This window comes from Condylura cristata, unplaced genomic scaffold (assembly GCF_000260355.1).
Source record: "Condylura cristata isolate star-nosed mole 26May11 unplaced genomic scaffold, ConCri1.0 scaffold00001, whole genome shotgun sequence".
In the NCBI taxonomy this organism is placed as follows: Eukaryota; Metazoa; Chordata; class Mammalia; order Eulipotyphla; family Talpidae; genus Condylura; species Condylura cristata.
The window spans coordinates 68,026,720-68,048,564 of record NW_004567102.1 but is presented as its reverse complement, the minus strand read 5'-3'; the positions used below and the strand labels follow the sequence as shown (position 1 = coordinate 68,048,564).

At 39.6% G+C, this 21,845-nt stretch overlaps 2 protein-coding genes across 2 annotated transcripts in view; one reads left to right on the top strand and one right to left on the bottom strand.

The window, feature by feature from the left end:
* Nucleotides 1-12,449: 12,449 nt before the first annotated feature.
* On the bottom strand, nt 12,450-14,867 carry RPS12 (ribosomal protein S12). The gene is made up of 6 exons (XM_004673861.2): nt 14,787-14,867; nt 14,611-14,661; nt 14,305-14,421; nt 13,272-13,374; nt 12,871-12,972; nt 12,450-12,537 (listed from the first exon to the last, which is right to left on the bottom strand). Exons 2-6 carry the CDS (start codon nt 14,622-14,624, stop codon nt 12,475-12,477), a joined length of 399 nt encoding a protein of 132 aa, XP_004673918.1. The 5' UTR covers nt 14,625-14,661; nt 14,787-14,867; the 3' UTR covers nt 12,450-12,474.
* Nucleotides 14,868-15,317: 450 nt separating this feature from the next.
* Nucleotides 15,318-21,845, top strand: part of SLC18B1 (solute carrier family 18, subfamily B, member 1) — a 36,867-nt gene continuing 30,339 nt past the window's right edge. The window contains exons 1-2 of the mRNA XM_012734791.1: nt 15,318-15,379; nt 17,718-17,809. Of these exons, the coding sequence (XP_012590245.1) occupies nt 15,318-15,379; nt 17,718-17,809 (154 nt within the window). The remainder of the gene's footprint in view (nt 15,380-17,717; nt 17,810-21,845) is intronic.

Below are 21,845 nucleotides of genomic sequence, written 5' to 3'. Positions count from 1 at the left end.
TGCCCTGACAGCCACCCTGCTGCACCGTCACAGGAGAAGGGCAGAATTTCCACCCAAAGCTTTTCTAGGATTGTAGAATTCATGTATAAATTGTTTCCCAAGTTCTGTGGCATCTCAGCTTTAACTTTTTTGCCCTTATCTTTACTTGGGCTCCTCTGGCTGTGATGTCTCTTTTTGGGCTGCATCAGTGTCCTTTTGTTAATCCTCCACAGATGTTTTCCCCTTTAGAATTATCTTGGCACAAGTGATCTGGTTTTTAATCTTACTTTACAAATCAATATCATTCAAGAATTACTGGGTGTGTTAAATAAATGCAACACAAAAGAGACATTAAGGGCAGAGAGTAGAGAAGCTAAGACACAGAAAAGTTGAATGATTCTCATCACCACCACTTGGAACTTAACCTGGAGGAAAAGGCATTATCAATCTGTAAACTCCAAAATCCGTCCTACCATATTGATGATCAGGATAAGTGCTATTCTCCTTTTTGAAAATAACTAGTTTCAGTGAGTGCAGGTATTCTCTCTAGACATCTTGCATTAGACCTTCAGTCTTTTCAGATTTCTCTTTTTGCTTCTAGACAAACCACAAAAGAGTTTGCAGTCTCCATTACCTTCTCTATCTTCCTAAAGTTGTACGGTTACAACAGCCCAATTCCTTGTATCAGTCTGGTTCCTTCTAGGATATAAATGACACACATACAGCTTAAACAATTCAGTTTAGTAAAGAGATTATTCATAAAAATAAGAAGGATTTAGAGAAACAGTGAGATATAGTATAGGACCCCAAATCTGGCAATAGCAGCAATCTGTCACTACTCTCCAGAGACATTAGGGCTGCTCTACTATCCTGTAGGAGGGTGAAGAAACAGGGAACACAGAATTAAACATCTCCTCTCACATTATTTCCACCCTAAAGGTGTTTTTCCTTAGTTGAACACAGAATGTTCTTGAACACTATTCATCTATGTAGTCTCTTCACCCACATAGAAAATGCTGGGAAAGGGATGTAGAGAGGAAAGTAGAAGCCTACTGAGTGTGAAATCGTGCTGAGATTTGAAGAGAGACGGTGCTAATGTCTTCCTGACAGAGACCTATCACCTATTTCTCTCTGTGACACACTCCAACCCCTCACCCCCTTCAATTTGCAACCATCACCCAACACGGAACTACTATTTCTGCAGCTTCCTGTTTTCCGACAAACTACTTTTCCTCAACTGAGGGCACGTTTCATCTTTCTAATTCTGTCAGCCCCATTAACATGAAGCTTCTGTAGGCAATAGAATTTTCCTAGGAATTGTGTGGGGTGTCAACTACAATGAGTAGAAACTGACCAATATCACCATTCTTAAAATTTATTTTCTGTTTCCCGGTACAGGAAATTTCTGCTAAGATTTTTATTTCCTTCCAAACCTCCAGCATGGCGTCATCTCCTTGTTTCCTCCAAATACGTTGTCCTTAATCTCTTGAGTCTTAGACTGTTGAAAAATTTACTTACTTCAGGGGCTACCTCTTAGGCTTTGTCTAATCGGCACAGCATCCTCTCTTTTTCTTGAGGAAGTAACTTTTTATTCCTGTAACATGAAAATAAGCACGGGGTGGGGGTTGGGGGGACAGTTGCCATCTTTGTACACACCTCAGCTCCCTGGTAGAAGGGATTGGTCTAGGGGTGAGGAAGTAACCCAAGCTGGCCCAGGAATGCTGCTTCACTCTCCCAGCCTCTGACTCGAGAATGCTCATTAAAGTCACTTCCTAGAATTTTGAACTTGGGTTGAGAGACACTAATGCACAGTTCAATTCTGGTCATGAGGGTGTTGAACTGAGCCTGAGAGTTCCTGGTGACCATGGCTTCAGCCTCCAGGGAAGTCCAATTATGAGGGTCTATGTCTCCCCATTGATAAAAATGAAATAATATTTTAACAAAGTATATTGTTATCAACACAGCTTTTTTCATTGTCATACAAATGCCTGATATTAAGCATTTGATTGCAGGTCACCACACACACATGCATCTCCAATAAACACATTGCCAGCTAGACTAGATAAAGAGCCGGGTTGCCCCATCCATGAAGTCCCCCTCTTTAGAAGGTTCTGGTTTTTCTGCTGGCTTTTCTCTTCCTGCTTTTATGTTCTAGTTTCAGCAATGAAAGAACAAACCTGTGGAACACCAGGGATCCCACACTTGACCTCCCAAATGAGAAAATGTCTATGGGAGGGAATGATGTGCAAGGTCCATACTATATGAATCCTGGTGCATGTGTGCTCATCTCTCACATTTGCTTCTCCCCTTCCTCCCTGTACAGTATTAGAAGTACTGTCTTTGAGTACTATCTTTGAGTTATAACTTTGTCTTTTCAAAGTTCTCTAGTGTTGCTGACCTTCATTTCACAATCGTAAGAACCACAAAGAAGGTCAGTCACAACATAGGCTCCAACTGAGAAAATGTCTATGGGAGTTGCCATAATCTATGGCAAGGCGGGTGTCCACAGGCATTTCTAGCTCATAGCATCACTATCAATAGATTGAGAACAGCACACACCGCAGAAGGAAACACACAATCTGCAAATGAGTAATTTAAGTACAATGGAAGTGAGTGGTTCGGAGGCAAATTAGGGAGGAAAATGTAAAAAGAAAAAAAAAGGAGCCCTCATATGGGGAAGAGTTTCCACTTAAAAGAAATCAATCAAGGGACTTTGTTAGTGATAAGGCATCACCTAAGCAGGAAGATACATACTTGAGGAAGATGAAAGAGTTAGCAGGCAGATACATACTGCAAGATTATTCAATGCAAGAAGACAGAGGCAGAGTGTGTTGGTAGAGTAAAAAGTCATCCAGGAGACCAGTGTGAATCAAGTGCAGTGAATGAGAAAAGAATAGGAGAAAGATCATAGATAGGTCTTGCAGAGTCAGAACAAGTGGGGTCTTGCAGGCCATTGTAAGTCTGGCTTTTACTGTGTGGGAGATGGAAATCCACTGGAGGATTTCAATAGAAGAGTAAAATGATCTAATTTAAGTTTACCAAAGATAGTTGTGGTTGCTGCTTAGGAAAATTCCATTCTTTTAAGCATCTGAGAACATGAGAGTTGCCATGCAGTCAAAGTCAGGGCCCTTCCATTCCAATACAATGACTAGATTTTGGCAGAGATATCAAGATGGTGACAACTCATATTTGTGTAAATTTCAGAAATTTACTCAAAATTGAGTTTCTCTTATGTACTTTATATCTTCTTTCTATGATTATTCAAACTTTCTCCTTTCAGCTTATCTCACTCCTTAGTGTAATACATCTACTCTACATGTAACATAACTATTTAATTTTTTCATAGATTTTCAAAAATTATAGTGGAGGGGGGAAGTTGAGTTTGTTCAATCTGCACTACCATGGTCCCTCGTGGTAGTCGACTGCCATCTTTCCAGACTGAAGAACTTCCATTTTTACCTAATCCTATGTGGCAGCTCTTATATACCCAACAAACCACAGTTCATAATTAGACCCTCATTTTTTTAAGCACTTTTGAACAAAACATCATGTTAGACAGGAAAGCATCTAAGAAGAATGTCCTCTACCTTTAAGAAACTTAATCAAGTGTGCAACTGTAAAGGGGAAGGATGTCCTAAAGGAACTCTGCAGAGTCTTATGGACTCCACCCCCTACTCCAGCTTTCTGGACCCTACACCCTACTCCAGTGATTGGAAACTGCAACTCCCAGCAGTACCAGGGAGAGAACTCCGAGGACCCAAGGGCGGAGCTAGCAGGAAGGAATTCTGGGATATTTGGGGGATAAATAGGGTGCGTTTGCATCTCACGCTCTCTCACTCTGGAAACAGCTTTCTGGATTGCGTGACTCGGTGTGTTCAGTCAGCCTAGCTATAAGGTATTCTACTTACTTTATATCCCGCTCTCTTTCCCTGGGTTGTTTCCTATTCCTTTCCCCTTTTGTAAATAAACCTGTTATTGACCCTTTTGTGTGCACCAGCAGTATAACTGAGTTATGAGCATGCGGATGAGGCCCCACAGACAGGCGGCCCAGTCCACTCTGGGCTACCCTGTAACTCAACCTGTAAATATGGTACAGGGGTAAGAAGAGTAGACTGGAGAAGAACACAAATAAGGGACAAGATTATTTGATCTCATTGTTCAAAGATCTAAATTGTAACTGAAAGAAAACACAAAGGACCCCAACATCAAACAACTTCCAAGCAGAATGCCTAGGCTTTGGAAGTATTTAAATGAAATAGTTGAAATTGTTTTGTTTCTTAGGTTAAAAAAAATTCTACAGAAAAATTAATGCATTGTGCTAAATGAATATGCAAGCATCGCGCAAAAATGAGCATCCTATTTGGGAAATGTTGTTCAAAGTAACAACTCTGAAAGACCACAAATAATGTGCTACCCTGAGAAGCACAAAGACTCAGTTGAGAATTAAAGCCAAAAGCAGGAGTCTGAACAGACATAAACTCCCATTGGGCAGAACAGTTTTCTATAATCTTTCAAAATAATCTTTAGACCAGCTTCTATGAACCCCTTAGGACCGGAACCCTAATAAAGTCCATGGCCTATGAAAGCTATTTATAAAACTTTTCTGAGAAGGTTACATAAATATAGTGTCTCAAGCACTGTGTAACTAAAAGTTATAACTTATTCCTTAGGGGTATTTGAGTTTTTAACAGATCTTAAAACTATCTTTATATAGGCTAAGGTTTTGCAAAGAAAAAGCAATCTGATTGTTATATATATGAATATATAGAGACATATATATATGTATATCTACTGTGATAATTCTGTATCACCATAATAATCATCACCCCCATTTATGTTCTAGACATATATATGTGTATGTGTGTGTGTATATATATATATATATGTATGTATGTATGTATGTATATACCCTCAGTTAATCTTCTCCACAAACAATTATAAGTCATTTCTATTTCTGAGAAAAAGAATTGGTTTATATAAGATAAATGGCTTCTTTAGCGTCTCACAATCACTATCTGGCAAAGTCAGGATTCACACCCAAGCCCCCCAGAATATAGTCAGTATGTGCTGAACTCTGTGTGTGTGTGTGTGTGTGTGTGTGTTAAACCATTGCATCCCAAAATTTGAGTTATCAACTTTCAAATGGATTTGTATGGATCTAACAATAATCTCCAATAATCTGATGCCCAGTGGTTGGTCTCACAAACACACCAGGTATCTCTGTCAAATATCCCACTTTTAAGTTCTTAGTATGTTAAAAATAATAAAAATTAATACCAGGGTCTTTGTTCACAATTATTTAATGATGAGGCCTATCATTAAAAAAGGATGATGAAAAAGATTTTAAAATCACTAATTTCTTTCCCACTCTTTGTGGGAGCTAGAGTAAACTTCTAACTACATTGTGATTAAACATCTATGGTGTTTACTTATTCAAACTACATTCAAGTCATTATTTCTGAGATAGTGACCCTGCCAGAGATATCAGCTACCGAGTTGTAGTCTAAATTTCAGGGTCATCTTTGGGTCTCTGGCAAACATATAAATGCTATATTTATGTGTTTGCCAACCTAGAATTTAATGGCAAATAATTAGCATATTAATAAAATGTTCTGTTTAGTACACAGTCAAATTCATATCATTATTGAAAGGTTGCCATCTCAAAAAAAAAAAAAAAACAGCATTGCCCAAAGCACATTATATGCAGACATGAGGAAATTAAAGCAAATGAGCAACAGAAATCCATATTTTCAAGGTAAGGTTTTTGGAAATATCTCCTAAACAAGATTCCTAACAATACAAAATTTAAACAAGAAGGAAATGTCAGGTATACAACTCTTAATTTAAAATAATCCTTGGGTTCTTTGCTTCTTAACCTGAATAAAGGCCTTACACAGACAGAAAAAAAAATTGTTCTATACAGGCATTCATTTTCTTCTTCTTTTTTTTTTAAGTCAATAAATTTTGATTCTCCAGGTATTCTTGCAATAACTAGCTAAATTTACTGCAGGAAGCTAAGAAGGAATATTTCAAGTTCTATACACACAAACAAATTTATATACAGGTGTGTGTTTGTGTGTGTGTGTGTTTCCACAGAATATATCCAGCTTGCACATTACACATTTGTATTCCTTGGAAACTGCATTATTAAGTAGTGGTATTGAATTGGATATTAAAAATGAACTGAGGCCTGGAGACCTTGAGGTGCATGGATTTATCAATCTAATCCTTTCTCTCTAGCACTAATATTAAAACCAAACAGACAGTAGTAATTTCAGAGCGTATATGTATTCTTAGTGATCTGAGATTTGGGTTCCTAATTCATTAAAATCTATTTAGAAACTTGAGAAGAATAGGGAGATGATTGTCTAGTATTCTTAGAAAATTGCTACTTCATAAAAAACAGAGATTGAAAATTCCACAGCTGTAGAGCAAGCTCTTTGCTAAGTATGCACTGGGTTCTAAATCCATCAAAATCTCAACATCTGACTCATTTCATTTTTACAAGGGAAGGGGCTATTACACAGGAAAAGATGTGTAAAAATCTACAGCATTCAAAGGCATTAAACAGTTTGATTCCACATTTGTTTCCTATGCATCCTGCTTGATAGACACACTGTAACACCTGCTGCAAATTCTTCTCCCCATCAGTGCCCACACTTCTTTTTTTCTGAAGGGTCGAGCAAATTTCTTTTTAAACAACTGAAGTAATGCTGCCATCTCCTGTTCGCTGAATAGAATGTAATGAAATTAACCTCAAAAATGCAAAGTGGAACTGGAAAAAGCAATGAACTGGAGACTATTAGTTCTTTATAAATTTTTCTATCTGTATAGATTAAAATCATTCTTATTGAAAACAGCAATGCCGTAATTTCCTCCTTAAATATGCTTTAGATAGAATTATTTTAGAGACAGTTTGGAGTCTCTAAACATTAACTTAGTAGTTCTACTAATTTTTCTGAAGATTGTTTTCATATGACTAAATTTCAATGATTTATTTTATACAATATAAGCACAAATAAAATGTTTTGAAGACTTTAAAATAAGCATGTATATTGAAGTTTACTCGTGGCTATTCTCAAAAAATCCATTTCTCTCTAATGAGATTTACAAATACTCACAGAGAAGAAGGTATATGAAAGACAAAAGCTAACAATAGAGATTACAGACTTATTTAGGAATTTTACCATAGCACAGATACAAGAAGATAGAAGTTTTTTTTTTGATCTTTACATTTCAGAATCTGAAAATATATGCAGAGTTCCATGTCTTCAAAATATAATCTTCCTTTTCTCTTGTTTCTCTTGTTATTGTTATAAATCAGTAACATTGGCATGTTATTGCAATTGTCCCCTAGATCTGTGTGAATAGAAATTGAATTCTAGTGTAGGGTGAGGATCTGATTTAGCTCATTCATCCTATCAAGGCAGGCTCTTCTTTGCTTGCAGACATCAATAATATTCTTCCCAAGTTATTTCATAAGAACTCACACCTGATCGAGCACTATTTTAAATCGAAAACTTCAACTCCCTTATCAATCAACTACAATCACACCTCTCAGTTATTTATAACTTGTATCATTCTATAGAATATCCTGTTTAATACCCTAATTTTTTTTGTAATATTTAGCAATAAGCTAAATTTAATTGATTGTGAAGACAGCGGTTTTAATTTGTAGCACTTTGTAGGCTAATATTTTATTTTTCCCTTATGGATCTCATATTTATTTATTTTTTTATGTGATTTTTGCTCCTTTTAACCTGAGGCAGCACTACACTGTATCACAGGCCTTTTACTCAGTATTTCTCTAACAAGCCAACCAGGTACAAACAGGATTTTTTATATCCATTTGTAAATTTTAGTTGGGTGCAGTTGAGAAAAGGAAAAATAAAAAGACAAATACTACATTTGTGTAAGGTTTGATTTACATCACTTGTACAATACTGTGCTGTTGGTTTGTGTCTCAGTAAATAGTCCTCAAAAAGAAATTATTGCAGTGTAAAAATAGTTTCTCTACTCCATGTACTTTTTACTGTTCCCTGGTCTCAAAATGCCTTTAAAATTATTTTTTCTGACTCAGAGCTGTGTGCCCCATATTGTGATAGGACATGTTTCTCTGCTCTGCTCCCCAGAGTGGAGTTGGGGAGGAGGGAAGTTGAGACAGTGTGGCACCACTCTGTCTAAAAGGGGCTCAATTTGAGTCACTTTTGTTACCACAAGAGGAAAACAGAAATTAGCAGATCGAAATATGTTGGAGAGTCTAAGCTTTAGAAGAAAGCCCAACATTAATACCAGATAATAAGTCAAATCAACCCATATGATGAAATGTTTCATGACCACCACACCAAGTGCCATTGTAGGCACTAGAGATCTAGCAGGAAGCAAAGTCAGTGCTTCCATGGAACTACTGTGTGGAGATTGTAATTTCCACAATATATGTATTGCCTTGATATTCTCCAAGTTACAACCATTTTCCAGATTAGATCTGTCTGAAACCTCTTGTTTTTTAGGTAGCTGCAAATACATGGTCTATATAGTGGAACCAGGGGGGCCCTAGAAAAAATTCTATGACCCACTGTTACAGATCGAAGCATTTTTCTCTGTGAATATGTTGTACAATTTCAATTTCTCAAGTGTATATAAAAATTACGATTTCAATTGACAACTTCCCAAAGTACATGACTAACCCACTTCACCCCTTAGGGATCCTGGAATATAAACATTAAGGCAAGAAGAAAATGCACCAGGAAGTAAACTAAAGCTCAACAATCTTAGAGTGGGAGAAGACTTTTTTCTAGAAGGGGTCCTGCTGGAGTGAATGTTTCCAACTTGTTTTCCACCCAGTGGCCCCTCCCCAGGTATCAGCTTCTTACTGCCCTCTACAGGCTAAGTCTGAATTCATTCTAAGTATAATTTTACTAGACAGTCACAAAACATAAATTTTGTAAACTCGTGATACCAGAATTCACAAAGAATTTATTTGCTATCACTTTGTGTTTAGTTAAAAATGTTCTTTCTGGCCCTCCCTGGTGGCGCAGCGGGTTAAAGCACTGCACTAAGAAACTAAAGCCACTTCCGCATGAGTTCGATTCCCACCTGCCCCGGAGGCGACCACATAGCGAGGCAGGCCTCTCCTGACCCGCCCGCTGCTCCCCTCAGCAGTATACTTCATTGATCTGCCTGCTCTGCTTCCCGCTCTGTCTCTGGTGAATCCTCTCACCCTCCGCATCTCTGTCCTGTACCCCAGTTTTGTACGAATAAATATAATAAATCTTTAAAAAAAAAAGTTCTTTCTACAAAAGTGGTACATGTTGACTAAAGAAAAAGAAATAAGCAAAAGATCAAAATACCCATCTTTCCAGAAACTGTTATATTTCTGGTCTCTTCTCTGCCAATATCCACTCCATTTTATTACCTAATTTTTAAAAAGTAGTCCTATTGTACATGTTTTGAATACTGCTTACAAACCTTGTATTAGGGCACTTCATAGTGGAGGGCAGAGTACTGTGAGCTAGCCACCACTTTAGCATGAGTTCCATCCTGGCCAGGGAGGTGACCCACATGGAGCAGCAGATCTCTCCTGTTGTGCCTACAGCTCCCCTCGGCAGTGCACTTTGTCAATCTGCCTTACTAATAGGTCTTATATATATATATATATATGTGTGTGTGTGTGTGTATATATATATATATATATGTATGTATGTATGTGTACATATATGTATGTATGTGTGTGTGTGTATATATATATATATATATAGTGATTCTTTCATTTGCAGTTGATCAGAAATGTGTTCTCTTAACTAAAAGTATTCTGGGTTTGCTGACAGCTGTTGTATCCAACCTTTCACAACGAAGTTTCTACCTATAGAAGCACTTTATTCTTTTCCAGCACTTTCCCTTTTCAAAGTTAAAGTGCTGTAGAATAAATTAAGAATGGTGTGATGAAAGAAGTCAGCAAACGGAGCAACAGAATAGAGAAATACTGCTTAGGGGTGTTTCGCGGAAACTAGAACAGAAAATTGCCACTTCGTGCAGGTAAAGAATCCTCAGGATCACCCTCCTCCCTTGTTCTCATCTTGCCCAGCGAAAGCCAGATTCTAACACAACTACCAACACAGTCATTAGACTACAGGTTTTAGATTTCAAAAACTGGCTGAACCATCTGTTTAAGTGTAGGTGTGCTAATGCTTATTTTTAGTGCCATCACCTTTTAAAAGGGCTCCTAACTTATTTTTGCCAAATACCAGAGGCCTTCTGAATGCTTAAAGAGTAGTCTCCATCTTTGACCTTGACAGCCTTCTGCCTCTAACTAGTCACCAGCAATCACTTTATCAAGCTTCTTACACCTCCCAGGTCGTCCTGTCTTGCTGGCACTACTGGAAAGTTTGTCTGGCTTGTGATGGCCTTTCTAGTGAGAACCAGGCCTGGAAGGCCCTGGTCAGGTTTGTCTTCTCAGAAATGCTGATAATTGATTCTCTCTTCTGTTTGGCTAAATACCCTCCCCTTTCTCCTCAATGGGTGTTGTGCATTGAAAGCATTTCTTAACTTGCTGGTGCTTTACACCTTGAGCCCAGCTATACATATTCATTTAAAAATACTTTTAAAACCCAAACATCCAAGGAGCTACACAAGTCTTCAATTGAGCCTAGTAAGTTGTTTCTACAGTTCGAGTATTTATAGCACCCATGCCTATTATGGTCCATTACAACCCAGTTAGTCTTTTTATTCCCGTTTGAAGTCCTGATTGAAAGCATTTCAAAATGCTTATATACCAAATAGAAACTTTAGTAAATAAATGGACCTGGTGAAAACTAAAGTTCAAGTTTTTTTTTTTTTACCCAGGTGACTTACAGGCCAAAAAAAAAAAAAAAAGTGGTGCATGTTTTACTGACCCTTAGAACAAGAGATGAGCTACCAGGGATTATCTTAAACAGCCTACTTGGAGTGAAGGAGTTGCCCTGTTCAGGGTAATTATTTTCCCCAATTAAAAGGAAACCATGGCCCTCCCTGGTGGCGCAACGGGTTAAAGCACAGCACTGAGAATCTAAAAGCTGCTTCCGCATGAGTTCGATTCCCGCCTGCCCTGGAGGTGACCACATGGCGTGGCAGACCTCTCCTGACCGCCCGCTGCTCCCCTCAGCAGCAGTGTACTTCGTTGATCTGCCTGTTCTGCTCCCCACTCTGTCTCTGGTGACGCTTCTCACCGCCCCTGAGCCTCTGGCTGTACCCCAGTTCTGTATGCATAAATAAATCTTTAAAAAAAAAAAAAGGAAACCATTGCTTTTGCCCTGACACTTCAGTAATTCAGGAATCCCTCCTGACTCGTACAAGCTAAATAATCAAATCCATAAAGCTAGGTTTGCTTACTATTAAGGTTGGGATGATTGCTAGAGGTAAAAAGATTTCTAAAAGCAAAATGTACCTGACACTTGTGAGGTTAGTCTTTGATAGCTTTCAGCAGATGGCCAAGGTCTCCCCCAGCTTGGTCAGTTGGTAGGAACACAGAATTGTAAACTCTGTACATGCTATCTACCAATGCTCAATTGTTTCCCTTCCTTCTAACAAAAAATCTATTTACCTTGAGGTATACAAAACTTGCAAAGTGCATTGTAGTACTTCACTGTAGAGATGGATAGTCCAAATCAAGCCAAAGGCGCTAAGATTTTGAAACCACAAGAACCTCTGATAAGCTTCAAATGGCATGTCCAGTGAAGCATGGCTACACTGTATGCTCTAGAAACAGTGTGAGGCCCTGTGATACACTAGAGACATGTGAGGATAATCAGCCTTCAGGTGAAAGATTGGTCAATAGAATTGTACTTTAGTGAACTTGACATAGTACACACTTGATTTTCAATACTTGTCATAGCTTAAAAAAAAGGGAAAAATTGAATTATTGAACTTTAGAGGCTTTGATAAAGTTTGATTAAGGCTCTCAGCCTCCAATTTCCCAAATGTCAATAGTGATCCAACTGAGCACTAAAAATTAGATCTTAAGTTCTGCTTTAAAATGCCACCTATAGTCCACAGGATTACAATGAAAACCTCTGCTGGTGGCTCAACAGGGACACAAAAAGGACTTCCTTGCCTTAGTATTTCACTCATTTCAACATACCTAACTTGATTCTTGCTTGATATACATGGGTTTACCATTCTTCCTACATTTACACATTAAGGCATATGGAAACTAAGCACATCTTTGCTTTTTAGCACTTCTGTTAAAGACACAATGACCTTTCCAAAGTTCTGTCCATTAACAGTGGTGGTCAAATTGCCATGTAGTACACAACCTAAACCCAACCCTATCCCCCCATGTAGTACACAACCTAAACCCAACCCTATCCCCCCATTTCCATATTTTCCCCTGCAATGTTTCTGCCTTAATCCACTCACTGTTCAAGTACAAGGTTATTTTAGCAATTACTTTTCACTGCAATCACTATTTTACTGCCCCAAATTAAAAGCCGAGATGATTTAGCCAAATACTTTATTTGCTCATTTTTTACATTTGAAGTATTCCTCAATGACATCCTTGGCCTGAGATTCTTTGCCATAGTCCTGAAAATAAAACACATATGCTAGACTTAGTTACATTTATAAACTCTAAATTGCTAGCAAAGATCTTAAAGCACTACAGCATGTCTTAGAAGGCATTCTCATCATTAAAATTTCTTGTAGCCACTTTCAGGGACCTTAATGACTTCAGTGTCTTTAAGGCTCGTAACATGGCTGTGCTATTGCCAGCTTTTTCTACAATTCTGCAAACACACCCAGGTAAGCAGAGTAACCAACTGGCATAGTTATGGCTCATTTTCTTATTTAACAAGACTCAATACAGGTTTACATACATGATTACCCAAAATAACTCAACCCAGAGATAAACTAACTTACCTTAACTACCACACAACTGCAGCCAACCACTTTACGGGGCTTCCCCTCTCTGTCAATTTTACAGAGGCCCACCCATTCACCAAGTTTTTTGTTGTCATCAACCTATTGTGGAGGAATAAAGCAAACAAAAATTTCTAAATTAGTAGATGTAGTTACATGAGCAGCAAAAACAAACTGATGCTCAAAGGTAGCTGTAGTCAGATAGGGTGACACTGGCAGTTTCCTCACAGCGATTCAGTAGAGGGAGCCAGTTGTCATCATGCACAGCACCAAGATAATGTAAGCACTCTGCACACTGCCTTTTTTTTTTGTTCTATACCAAGGTGAGAATTAACTGGGCCAATATTTAACTAGCTAAATTAGCTCAAATTCACATAAATCAAGTTAGGTGAGAAACATACCTTAATCAAGTTGATTTGGTGTTCCGCACAGAGAGCCTCCACCAACTTGACATACATGGGCTCATCACAGTTGGATGCAAGCACACAAAGATGGGCTTGGCGCCTGAAAAGCAAAACCCAACACAACTTACAATTGAGAGCTACGCCCACTTCATTCACCAAGGGAGCTTATCTTTGCTCTGGCTACAATGGCAAAACCAAGGACCACACTGAAGTATGCAAGCAACTGCAGCATGCAAAAGCAACTATTTGACAACCTAACTTAAGACACATAAATTCATCTATTCTTTTACAGAGCCATCAAGTCTTCAACACATAAAAATACTTATTGTGAGGTACACCTTACACTAATTCGAGCTATTAGATGTTTAATTCACACTGTGCAGTAACATTAATGGTAAGGTATGGTAGTACAGGGTTTCATCTATGACTTGATGAACCGCCAAGTAGTACAGTTCTCACTACATTCACCTAGCCAGTCTACACCATGCTAGAGCCGACTTTCACTTGTGTGGCTTAGAAACCCCTTACGTGCTTACATACAGCTCAACTCACGTGGTTTTGCCAATGTAACCAGTACCATTCCCAGTCTGGAGATTATTTACAACTACCCACAAATAGTCTAAAACCCCAGCTTATACATTAAAACTCCTGGAGTGACCCAGCTTCAATTCACAAACACTAAATCAAAGGTTGTTTGTCCTAGGTGAGGCATTAGGCCCACAACCACAGGTTTGTCAGACCGCACGATTTCACTCATAAAAGGAGTGAAGGGGTATCCGACAATACAAAGTCATCATTCAAACACTGCGGCTTTCACATGGGTTAGAATCGAGTGCTTATCCCCACTCCACACCAAAGCAAACTGTGTGGGTTCCACAGGTCTGAGTTCTGATACCTTTTCCTAGGCTTCCTGTAGAACGGCTGCCATTCAGAACTTTTGGACTAACACCATGAACTTCACGCTTTCTTCCCTTGGTTGCGGCTTTGTTCCGGCTGCAACAACCCACAGTATTGAGACTGACACACGTACTTGTCTAAGGCTTTGGCGGCTTCACGAATTCCACGTGCTAGGCCATCGTGAATGAGGGCGGTCTTCAGCACCTCTTGCAAAGCAGTATTAACGTCCATTACACCTCCAGCAGCAATGCTAAAACCAGCAAGAAAAAAAACATCAGTAAATCCCTCGCGAGCCCTTTTAAGCTCGGGCCTCGGACCTGACGTTCATTTTTAAGATGTCGGGGGTGGGAGGGCATCAAGGCCCTGGCTGACCCAGAGCGCGCGCCACAGGCTCGCGGCCCACGCGTTACCCGCACAGCCCCGGCCCTGTGCTGCTCACCCTTCCTCGGCCATGGCGGTGGGTTACGGGTGGAGCCGAATCTTGAATGCACTGTAATCCAAAACACAAAGCTTCCGATTAATCAAAAGGTTCGAACTAAATCCACACACTGACAAGCCCAACCAGAACACACAATAGCAAGAGCAGATACCACGATCCTGCCCGATTGAACTCACCCCGAGCCTCCGCCTCCGCGCGACTCGGCGGCGGCAGGGAAAGAGGCCGCACGCGCCCGCATGATGGTATTTAAGGGCTTGCCAGGACCGCTGTGCGCATGTGCGGCCGTCCTAGGAAAAGAGGTGGCTCTGGTAGTGCCGGGCTCGAGGATTTCTACTTCCGGATTGAAGTAGTCTTGAGACTTGGGTGCTGCGAGACATCTGACGCGGCGGCGGGCGTTTCGAACGCGCAGCAGGCAGCAGCGCGGACAGCCTCGCACCGGGCCTCCTGGCCGGGGCCGTGGCCTGCGGAGGCCCAGAGGACCCTTCTACGGAGCGCGGCAAGGGCCGGCGCGAAAGTCCGCGTGTTTCCGAGGGCCGCGGGAACCACCATGGCTGCCTCTGAGCGCCCGTTTTAACCCTTGGCAAACAATATTGTGGTTTCTTGTGGACCACGCTAAGTAACCCTTCCTGGCCGTTCCTTCTCACCCTTCTCGAGGTCTCTATAAATATCTGTCAATGTATCATTCCGTGGGTGAACCTCGTGGCAATATGTCAACACGTTTTCACCCCGGGGGCACTTCGCAAATTCCACTGTCCCAGCAATGTGTTGGGTAAGTGGACCCTCCAGGCAGGGGGTTGGTTACGATTCCTAAATGCAGTCGGTTTTTAATGAATTGAAACAAATGCAGTGTACCTGACGGCGACGGATCTGGGGTGATAGAGATGAAAACGCAGCCCTTGCGAAATCCGGTGTTCTCTGTCCATCCAAGCGGAGTTAGTGGACCTCTATACCTGGCTCCCGGGAAGCAAAATTTGATATTTGCCTTTCGTGACCATTTTTCCATTCCCCTCCCCCCCGTCCCAAATATTTGAGATACAGACGAAAATAGTCAGTACGTTCATTTTCCTTTTGTTTTAACTTCCTCTCCTGACAAGTCGCCAAGCCATTCAGCAATTATTTCACCCTTAATGAAAGTGAGCACTGTGGAGACAGAACAGCGAGTAGGGACGGATAATGTCAGATTCCGGTGCTGTGAACAAAACAAAAATTGGCAACAGGCTAGAACGCAAAGTGAAATGGACCAGAACAGAGTATTTTAAGAAATTGGTATAGTTCATTTTAGCTTTTCAGATGCTTCCAAATTTTCAGTTTAAAATACTAAAACTGCTTCCATCTATGCATAAGTTATCTAAAAGAGTTGTACACCTAATTAGCTGTTCATTTAACTTTGAGCTTTCAATTTATTTAAAAAACTACAGTTTATGAAGCTGACATATCGGATGTTCTCATGTTTGTGGTAGGATTAATCTTTGAGTCAAGATTTTAAAACGTAAAAGCCACGGGGAAGGTATAAAAGTGGTAAGAGAACTAGAGTGAGAATAACGTGGGGCGGTAAGAGGCTTGTGTCAGTTTTTAAATCGGGCTTTTAAAAAAAATTTCAAACTTAGAAGATAGGAGGAAAGAAGGTAATGTAAATGCAGGAAAGAGTAAGGTCAGGGGCAACGGCTGCCTCCTAGTCTTTTTTGGAAGTTACCTTAACACGTGGTAAATATAGTGTTTGAGCAAATTTCTTTTCAGTTACTATACTAAGCAAATGAGTTTCTAGCCCCCTTTCTCCCTCCATCCCCAACCCCCCCCCCAAAAAAAACAAATTTTAAGGATGAGGCAAGGAATTTGGTAAAGATTGGAGAAATTGACTATTGCCAAATTATAGATTTTATACAGAGGAAACATGACTAACTAGATTTTAGCCTATGCTCTTGTTTCTAGTGTAGCACCAATCATCTCTGACTTGGTTTCTCCTTTCTGATAGCTCATCATCTTTTCTGTAAATTCAAATATCATGAGCCTTAACATTCCAGGTTGCTGAGTGCTTGTCCTGTCATTTCCAAATCTCCCTCCTTTAAATTATACTTTTTTTTCTGAAGTCCCTATTATAACAAGTAATGCTAGAAAGTTAAAGGACACATTGTTGCTTCAAGGACACATTCATTAATGTACATTCTCCTAGTCCACACACATAAACTTCAGATTTTGCCAAAGGTGGAAAACAAAGCAAAAAGAAGTTAAAGTCTATACATACCCGCAAATTATAATTCGAACATATAAATATGCATCTGAGCTACATATGAGGAACAAATTCTGATGTTTATTTTAGAAACAATAATTATAGTAATAGGCAATTTCATTTAGCATCTTCTATATGTCAGTATGTGAAATTATCAGATTTTCTTCTTTGATGATCGAGACCCTATCTGGTAGAGTCATTAGCCTCATTTAACAAAAGAGGAACCTAAGACTTAGAAAGTTGCTCAAAATCACACAGCTAGTGGGAGCACCTCTGGCCTGTACCCCAGTTCTGTATGCATGAATAAATAAATCTTTTTAAAAAATCACACAGCTAGTAAATGTGGAACCTGGTACTTAAACCCAGTGGAATCTAAAACTTATGCTTCTCACCCTTCTACCACTTGGATAATAGTCCAAATGTGGAAATAAGATCACTGAGAATCAAAGGTAACTTTTTGAGTATCTCCTCTGGCAATGATATGACTGTTTCTATCTCACTGTATTAAACAACTGCATAGACCAAGAAGGAGAATACAGCAGTATTAAACAGAGAAATTTGAATTTCTGAATCATCTAGCTAGTTGAAGGTGTTGTTTTAGTTTGTAGAACTATCATACAATGTATCACAAAGGGATGGGGAAAAAAAATCCCAAAGCATTGTTATCAGAAGGCAGGTAGTCTCACATGAAGTGGTTTGCAGTGTTAATTGGTCCTAAGCCCTGAAGAAGAATCTGCTCCCTTCTTTCTCCCAACCTCTGGAAATTTAGCAGCGTGCTTGATGTTCCTTGACTTGTGGCAGCAACAACTCTGTCTCCCCATGATGTCACCCTGTGTGTCTGTCTGACTGTCTATGAATCCGAATTTTTCTTTTTCATAAGGATACCAGCTGTATTGGATGAAGAACCTACCATACTCCAGTATGACCTCATTTTAGCTAATTACATTTATAACAATCCTATTTCCAAATCAAGTTTGTGATGAGAGATGCCAGCAATTAAAATTCCAACATATGTATTTGGGGAGAAACACAATTCAACCCATTACCAGTGTCAAAGAAGCTGAAAGGAAAGTTCTTTGACTTGAACTGCAAAAATCTTTCTTTTTAAATTTTTTAGTAATATAATGGTTTATTTTACATCATTTTGTGCCTTTTTTCCATCTCAGTTGGATTTCCGTGGGCTTCCCATCATCACATCACCCATGTGCCATCACTATAGTCCAATGCACTCTGTCCCCCTACTGTTTTTGATCCCATTCCCCACTCCACCCCCATAAAATGACTCTGGTATATAGTTGTTCATTGTTATTATTATTTTCTCACCTGGTCCTTTATACTCCTGCTATGAGAGAAACCATCCGGTATTTTTCCTTTTCTTTCTGGCTTATTTCACTAAGCATGATCCTTTCCAGTTCCATCCATGTTGCTGCAAAAGGCATGTGTTTATGTTTTTGGTTGCTGAGTGATAGTCCATTGTGTATATGTACCACATCCTTTTAATCTAGTCATCTACTTTCGGGCATTTGGGTTGTTTCTGTGTCTTTCTAATAAACATGGGGGAGCAGGTATCTTTTTGAATTAGTGTTTTTGTGTCTTTGGGTAGATACCTAGGAGTGAGATTGCTGGGTCATATGAAAGCTCCATGTTTAGCAGTTTGAGAAACCTCCAAACAGTTTTCCATAGCAGTTGTACTATAAATTGCAAAAATCTTACTTAGAATAAGAATTAGGAAGAAACCTAGGCCAGGCACAGAGAAGAATTTATATCTCAGAATAGTGGAAGCCCCACTGAGCTGAGCTGATTACTAGCTCATTTTGTGACCTTTTGCAAATTACTTACATTTTGTAGCCAGTAAAATAGTGATAAGACTAACATATTGCTCTGAAGATTAAATAAAATGGTATTTGAAATGTTTACCACTGTGTCTGAATTATTTACCTGATAAAGAACTTAATATGGAAATGATCTTAAATATCTCCTTTTCCCTGTCCTAGATCGCCCAGCACATATGCAGTGACTTGTGTCTTGGAGTCATTTATGTGTTCTGAATGGACTCAGAATGAAGTCAACCTAAAGAAGCTTCTGTGTAGATGTCAAACCTAGGAGAAAGCCATGTTGAGAAAATCATAGTGGAAGAAAGGTTTGGGTGAAAAAAGAATTGTATTATATGAAAGGAAAAATTAAATAAAAAAGGGTTGGTATGAGGGAAGAGACTAAAAAAAGAAAAAGTGGATGAAAAGTGGAAAAAATGAAAAAGTACAATAGACTAATAAATGTTAGAAGTAGAAGCTTTAAAAAAAAAAATGCATACAGAACTGGGGTATAGGCCAGAGATACAGGGGCAGTGAGAGTATTTACCATAGCCAGCGTGGGGAGCAGAACAGGCAGATTGATGAAGCACACTGCTGAGGGGAGCAGCAGGAGAGACAAGAGAGGTCTGCTGCACTATGTGGGTCACTCCCTGGCCAGAGATGGAGCTTGCACTGAAGCGGCTGCAGCCAGCTTCTCAGTGCTGCGCTTTAACCTGCTGCGCCACCAAGGAGGGCCTAGAAGTAGTAGCTTTTAAAGTTGATATATAAAGCATTTCATTGGAAAGCTCATTTTATTAGGGAAAAAAAAGAAGGGGACTAGATTATCATATAGCCAAGTATAAAGCCTATGTAAATAGCTTATATATTTTAAGGGTTTTGTGTAATTTTCAAAGTTTTCAGAAGAATTTTTTTCTCAGCACTTGCTTTTATTGCTATCAGATTCTCCCCGTGGCTGTTTGAGTGTTGTGACTGCTTGCTACAGGGCTGATTTACAATGTTGTGGGAACTAAACATACAGAGGAAGGCAGAGTTAATATGTAGAGTTTATGAATAGGGAATTATAAACCAGCAAAACGGATTATTTATACATGAAATAGAGGAGTGGCTAAGAAAGCAAACACTAAAATAATCTTAAGTTTATTCAATGACAGAGTACAAGGAGTACCCAAGAGTGTAGAACTCTTCACCCCAGTGATGCTTCTTCAAGATCAGCTCTGCTATTGTCTGATTGAAAAATGAGTCTTACTGCTGTAAGATGTGTTTGATAACTGCAGATTATATTAGGGAATCATTGGAATGAAGCCAGGACTTCTCCTCTCCTCAGAAGTAGATCTACTTAAAAAAACAAGTAAGTGAAAGTCTTAGTTACATATAACCACTTTTAACCACTTATAACCAGGGAGACTGGTGATTAAAAGATTTTTAAAAAACACAGCAAATCGGGCCTTTCCTGGTGGTGCAACAGTATAGGATGCAGCACTGCCAAGCTGGCCGCAGCCACTTCAGTGAGAGTTCAATTCCTGGCCCCAGAGGTGACCCACATGGCGCAGCAGACCTCTCCTGACCCACTCGCTGCTCCCCTCAGCAGTGTATTTCGTCATTCTGCCTTTCTGCTCCCCACTCTGTCTCTTGTGAATCCACTCACTGTCCCTGCACTACTGGTCTGCTCCCAGTTCTATATATATAAATAGACAAATAAATAGTGAAAAAAAAAGCGCAAATCTCCTGTACTCTTTTTTTTTTTAAGATTTATTTAATTATGCATACAGAACTGGGGTACAGGCCAGAAGTGCAGGGAGTGAGGACTCACCAGAGACAGAGTGGGGAGCAGAAAAGGCAGAGTGAGGGGAGCAACGGACATACCAGTAGAAGTTTGCCATGCCATGTGAGTCAGCTCCCTGGATGGAGAACTCACGCTGCAGTGGCTGAGATAGCTACATAATGCTGCACTTTAACCTGTTGCTCCACCAGGGAGGTAGTAATAGGATAGTTCCAGGGATCTTGCTTATGAAAACTAATGCAAAGTCTCGAAAGATTGTGCCTCCCATATCTCTGATTATCTGAGGATTTTTCACCCAATCTATTACAGATTATTGCTTTTAATCAAATACTAATGTCTTGGAGACTCCCCAAAACCAATCTTCATGTAGGTAAAAATTATAAGTAAAAAATTTTAAACAATTCTCTAAAACCACTGGAGAACTACCAAAAGCAGACAGCTGGAGTCTAGGGTGGTGATCAACACTTGAAAAAAGGAGCAGCATGACTGAATCCCTACTTTTAAGGCTTTTTGGGAGCAGAAAAGGCAGAGTGAGTAAAATACACTCTCGGAGTGCAGCAGGAGGCGACTGATAAGCAAAGGTCATCATTTTTACTGCCCTGAAAACCAGGGGTAAAGGTTTAGAGCAAGCACAGCTGTTATAAAGATGGAGAGAGAAAGAGAACAAATCCCAGAAGAGAGTCAAAGAGGAGAGACTGACATTCTGGGTATAAACTCTGCCTATTCTCTGTATGGGGCAGGCTCCAAGCAACACACTAAGGCTAAACAATATGCACAAATTTTATGAACAGAATGCACAAGAGCAGATTTCAGCTGCTTCCTCTCACTGAGGAAACAAATTACAAATTGAGTCAAGACAGAATAATCTGCTCAAAAAATTTTTAATTGTTACTTATTGAAAAACAATAGAATCAAGAGCCTCTGAATTCTATCATTTATATCTTTGATATGATCCAAAAATATTACATAAACCAAGAAGAGAGAAAACACTACTCAAAAGAGACAATTGCTGGAAACTGACTTCAAGATGCTCAAAATACTTACAATCAGGTAAGACTTTAAAGCAACTTTTGGGCCTCTCTGGTGGCATAGGGGTTAAAGTCTCAGCACTATCAAGCTATCACTAGCCACTGTGGCATGAGTTAGTTAGACCCCTAGCCAGGTAGGTGACCCACATGGCACAGCAGACCTCTCCTGTCTTGCCAGCTGCTCCCTCAGATGTGTACTTCAGTAAATCTGTTTTGCTCCCAACTCTGGTGAATCCTCTCACCACCCCCTGCACCTCTGGCCTGTGTCCAGTTTTGTATGCATACATAAATACATCTTTAAAAAAAAAAAAGTCAAAGGTAGATGCATACATGTTCAATAACTGTTTCAGTGTTTTATCTTGCTTGGAAAATGATCTATATATTCAACA

Excerpts from the sequence above, each read along its gene's own strand:
- RPS12 (XM_004673861.2), bottom strand. Across the intron at positions 13,375-14,304 it reads GCCGCCAAAGCCTTAGACAA|GCGCCAAGCCCATCTTTGTG; the intron begins GTACGTGTGTCA and ends TTTGCTTTTCAG. Across the intron at positions 12,538-12,870 it reads GCAGTTGTGTGGTAGTTAAG|GACTATGGCAAAGAATCTCA; the intron begins GTAAGTTAGTTT and ends TTTTATTTTCAG.